The sequence below is a fragment of the Cibotium barometz genome, chromosome 57 (genome assembly GCF_041138505.1).
Source record: "Cibotium barometz isolate CiBa-2024 chromosome 57, ASM4113850v1, whole genome shotgun sequence".
Classification (NCBI taxonomy): Eukaryota; Viridiplantae; Streptophyta; class Polypodiopsida; order Cyatheales; family Cibotiaceae; genus Cibotium; species Cibotium barometz.
In genome coordinates, this window is record NC_141102.1 from 12458431 (window position 1) to 12462980 (window position 4550).

Here is a 4550-nt window from a genome sequence, read left to right on the forward strand (position 1 = left end):
TGTGCATAAAACATTGAGCTTAATTAACCTTGGGAAAAAAAAAAGAGATCTCTCCTAGACCGTAGTACCTTGGAAAAAAAAAAAAGAGATCTCTCCTTTCAGCACATGCAGCAAGGACTCTATCCCCCCTTTCCTTGAATAAGTATTGGAGACGCCAGCTACCCTGCAGACCCAAGAGAACGTCTCACGCCTTGACTGCGTTTCACAAAGAGAGAGGCCATAGATGCCTCATGCCTCGCCCACCTCCCTCCTTTTGCCCCAATTGAAGGTCGTCCTGCCGACTCTCGGTCCTCACCAGCGACAGAAAGAGGCCCACACGTTCCAACAGGGAGAGAGAGCCTACGGCCTTTCACAGACGACAGATGAGGGAAATGTGATCCCTGTGCCTAGCTAGAGAGAGAGAGAGAGAGAGAGAGAGAGAGAGAGGGGGGGGGGTCTGGCGCCTGTACGAAGTTCTTGAGAGAGGGGTGTAGCACGAAAAGCCAGAAATCGCAGGCTCTGCTCACCATCGACATAGAAAGAGACGCGCACAGATGGCAGTCCACAGAGCTCTGTGAGAGAGAGAGAGAGAGAGAGAGAGAGAGAGAGAGAGAGAACACACCTGCAAGCCTGCACTACCAAGATTATTTGTTATTTATAGAGGCTTATAACAAACTTTTAAAAAGGCATATGCCATACAAATTAATTGAGAACATTTAAAAAAAACAAGATTTCGGTGTTCCATTTTGTCATTTTGCCTTAAGATGTGCACTCTTGTAGATTTCCAAGAAACCTGCTCCTTGGAATTTAGCTTAAGGCTTGTCTTTACTAGTGAAAACCCAACAGTAAATTCCTGTAATTGTGTGGGGAAAAAATACCCAATAACGAAAACCCCAAGGCACGTTGAACAATCACATGTTGCAAAGACCTTCCAAACAAAAAAGCATCTTTTTTATGAAGCGGAGGTGCTTTGCTTGCTGGCGATGGTACACATAAAAAATATTCTCAAATACTGTGAGGGAATAAGCCTCCAAAATTAGAATTGCCAAAAAGGCTTCATATAGGCTTCTTATTAGTTACTTCAGTGTGATGCCACCGATTTGGACATAGCTTGCTTGACTGCATTGGCATAAGTTCGGTGTTGGTAAGTCAGTGTTGTGTGGAGCAAGTCCGGCAAAGAAGTGCGAGGCTCCCAACCTTCATACCCACGTATATCACACCATTAGTGCAAGAAAACTAATCATACCACCAGTGTGTTGTGTGTGTGTGTGGGGGGGGGGGGGAGAGAGAGAGAGAGAGAGAGAGAGAGAGAGAGAGATTGATTTACTTATGTAATGTGAGCTGTGATAAATGAAAAATGTGAGTTGAAATGAAATAAGGTGATTCCAAGTCACGCTAATAATGAATTAAAGTTAGTTAATCTTATGGAGTTTTGGCATAATTGACATTATGCCTAGAGCTCACCTAGCTGTTTCTTGATGATGGTCATGTCCGGAATCCTCTTGTCGCTGTCGTCATAACCCACTCCATAGAATTCCTTCGAGCTCACATCAATAGTGGGAACCTCTGGCATTGGTTGGCCACTTACTTTACAATATACCTAGACATGCCCATGTTTACACATGTCAAAACACCATAATCATAAACAAAAAACATGTGACCAGATGAAGGAGAGAAATGCTTATTACCTCAGTCATCAACTCAGCAAGCTCTCGGACTGTGACTTCATTGTTTGGGTTGCCAACATTGAAAATGTGCCCATTGGCCCTATTCGGATTTTCCTGCATCCAAAGGAATATCAGTAAGACTCCATGACGGTGAGAAGTGAGCAGTGTCTATACTAGAAAAAACTACTACAACCCATACATGTAGAGGGAGACTTGATCTTACAATCATGAGCCACACTGCTTCAATGGCATCCTTGATGTACAAAAATGTGCGTTGTGCGATGCCACCATCGACAAGCTTCAGTGGTTCACCTCTTAGCAGATTCTAGAAACAACACAGTAAAAAGCCCACATGCTTTATTAGAGCTCTGCAATAAGAACTCCAATTTTACCTTGGCAAGGATTTCGAGGGACAAGAGTTTTGGGTTCTGGAGTGGTAAAACTGGTTTAAACTTACTAATCTTTACTTAAACAGGAGTTGATCCAGACATCTAATCTACATACAACTAAACCCTTAAATAAAAGAGTGACTAAAGAGAGACTAGAAAGGAACTCACATTACTAAAACAAGCTAATACCCTGGGAACTCCTTCACTAGGGCCATCAACTCCAGGTATGAAATCCATTCTTGGGCCTATCCAGTTGAAGGGCCTCACAATTGTAAACTCGAGACCATTCTCAGCACCCTCAGCTACAATTACAAACAAGGAGCCCAAACATGAGAAAAAAAACTTAAATCATTTCCTCCCATAATTAAGTATGAAGGAAGGGTTCCCATCATATCTAACCGTATATCACCCTTTCAATTAGCTGCTTAGCACATGCATAAGACCATCTTTGCTTCTCAACAGAACCAAAGATGCAAGGTGACTGATCTTCCTTGAGCACGTAAAAGTCCGGATCCTGCACAAAAAATAGGCTTTTTTTAAATAGGGCCAGCCTCGGGACCTCCCGCTTCCCGATTTACAAGCCCTCACCAGCTGCTACTCCGTCCGCCCATGGTAGGCTAGCCTAATCTAGATCAAGGCAGATAAAGGTATGCATCATGATCATAATCAAACCTGTCGTAGAGGATGGTCTTTGGGAAGAAAGCTGCCAATCGTCTTGCCATATACTTCACAGGTGGAGAAGTGTATCAGCCGCTTGCTATTGTCGGAGCAGTAACGAACCTACACATACAGAGAAATGCAATGAGAACAAGTAGCCTTTTATCCAACAGAATTAAGCTAAACCTTGCAAGAGAGAGACTGCCGTGCTAGGCAGCAAGAAGTTAGGTACCACTGGGAGTGCATCAATGAAGTTGCTGTAGATGGTGTCCAGAGGCCTTGTGTTGTAGTCCGCAGGAGTGCAGATTGCTGCTAGATTGATCACCTTTTTAAAGTTTTCAGAACCAATTAGTAGGCATGCAGTAGAGATCACCTTAAGTGCAAGAAATTGTGCTTCCAAAACAAGAACAGAGCTATAGATCCACGAGTAAAGGGTTCAGATCAATCAAGACGAGCTTAATCCACTGTGTTAAGCCTACAATGAGAACAATAATAAAGGGTGCACATTAATCGAGCAAAACTCATCTAATCCAATGTTTCAAACCTATAATTAGAAGCAAGAGTGAAAGAAACACATCGATCAAGCCTAATCTACTGCGTTAAACATATCATTAAAGCAAGAGGAAAGGATACAGGTCAATCAAACAAGCATACAATGTGTTAAACCTGTAAGTGGAGCAAGAGTTACAAAACGATCAAGCAAGCCTAATCCACTCTGTTCGACCTAAGCCCAAGAAGTTCTATTTCCATGAAAAATTGCTCTAGAGTTAGACAAACGGCAAGAGTTTAGTAAGGAGTGAGTAAAATGTTCACAGAAATGAACGGCAAGAGGCCCTAACCTAGCAACTACACAGAATTGTAAGAGAAACTAGAGGCCAGCATAGACAAAAAGCCAGAGGCAATACCAAGGGGTTAGCGAAATGGGAGGTGTGCGCGCCCCCGAGGGTGTGTCTGTGTGGATGTGTATGTCGGTGTGCATGCGTGTGTGAAAGACTGAGTGTGTGTGTGTGTGTGTGCGCGCGCGCGCGCGCGCTTGTCTGTGTGTGTGTGTGTGTGTGTGTGTGTGAGAAACCAGGTAAATGTACAAAAACACCAAATGAGCTTGCTATGATGAATGAATGCATTACCAGATCAGAGAGCTTAATGAGGCCCTCCAAGCGAGAGTCATTCTTGATGTTGAGCCTGTGGAACTCAATGCGGGTGCACCATGGCTGGCCTGGCTCCAACAGGTGCTGGATCTTGTCACTGTAGACATCAACGGCAAGCACAGTGTGCTCCGTCTCCCACATTAGCTTCTCACAGAGGTGGGATCCTATGAAACCCCCAGCCCCGATCATACAGATGGTGAGGGGCTGCACTTCACATCCATCAAGGTCGGTTCTCCGAGCCCCAGCCATAGCCTGCTACACACTACACAGTATCGCCACACACAAACGCACACACACAGTCACCAAGCCAAGCTTCGTTTCCCTCTTCAAAATGAAGGATGAAAGAGAGCTTCTTGCAGCTGTGGCTATGGCGGTGAAAAGCACAGAGGGGAGAAGCAGCGCTAACGCAGACAGGCTTACCACACACAGTCTCTCCGCAGACAAATTGAAGGAGACGGTGCTCTCCATATAATGGCCTTGAGACGTAGAGCACCCAATGACGATGATGACACCGGCCCACCGGCTACTGCCAGTGCCAACATAGCCAACAACCTGACCTGTCCGTGATGTGGGACGCTCCTAATAACTGCGCTCCACCGACACGTGCCTGTAGCGCACCGTTGTGTGCACAGTGGCAGCAGGTACCAAAAGGTTTAGTGAAAACTACGCCACATGCTTCAACATTGTTATCAAAGCCTAATAAGGCGGTG

General features: G+C 45.0%; 1 protein-coding gene across 1 annotated transcript; it reads right to left on the reverse strand.

Moving 5' to 3' along the window:
- Positions 1 to 655: 655 nt before the first annotated feature.
- Positions 656 to 4350, reverse strand: LOC147606436 (UDP-D-apiose/UDP-D-xylose synthase 2-like). The gene is made up of 9 exons (XM_086792146.1): positions 3820 to 4350; positions 2925 to 3017; positions 2708 to 2815; positions 2435 to 2549; positions 2204 to 2337; positions 1870 to 1971; positions 1668 to 1760; positions 1444 to 1579; positions 656 to 1176 (listed from the first exon to the last, which is right to left on the reverse strand). Exons 1-9 carry the CDS (start codon positions 4087 to 4089, stop codon positions 1061 to 1063), a joined length of 1167 nt encoding a protein of 388 aa, XP_086648272.1. The 5' UTR covers positions 4090 to 4350; the 3' UTR covers positions 656 to 1060.
- Positions 4351 to 4550: the final 200 nt, after the last annotated feature.

Coding starts and splice junctions, on each gene's coding strand:
- LOC147606436 (XM_086792146.1), bottom strand. CDS start 4,089: ATGGCTGGGGCTCGGAGAACCGACCTTGATGGATGTGAAGTGCAGCCC. Junction 3,018..3,819: donor TCATTAAGCTCTCTGATCTG/GTAATGCATTCA, acceptor AACTTTAAAAAG/GTGATCAATCTAGCAGCAAT. Junction 2,550..2,707: donor AAGACCATCCTCTACGACAG/GTTTGATTATGA, acceptor TTTTTTGTGCAG/GATCCGGACTTTTACGTGCT.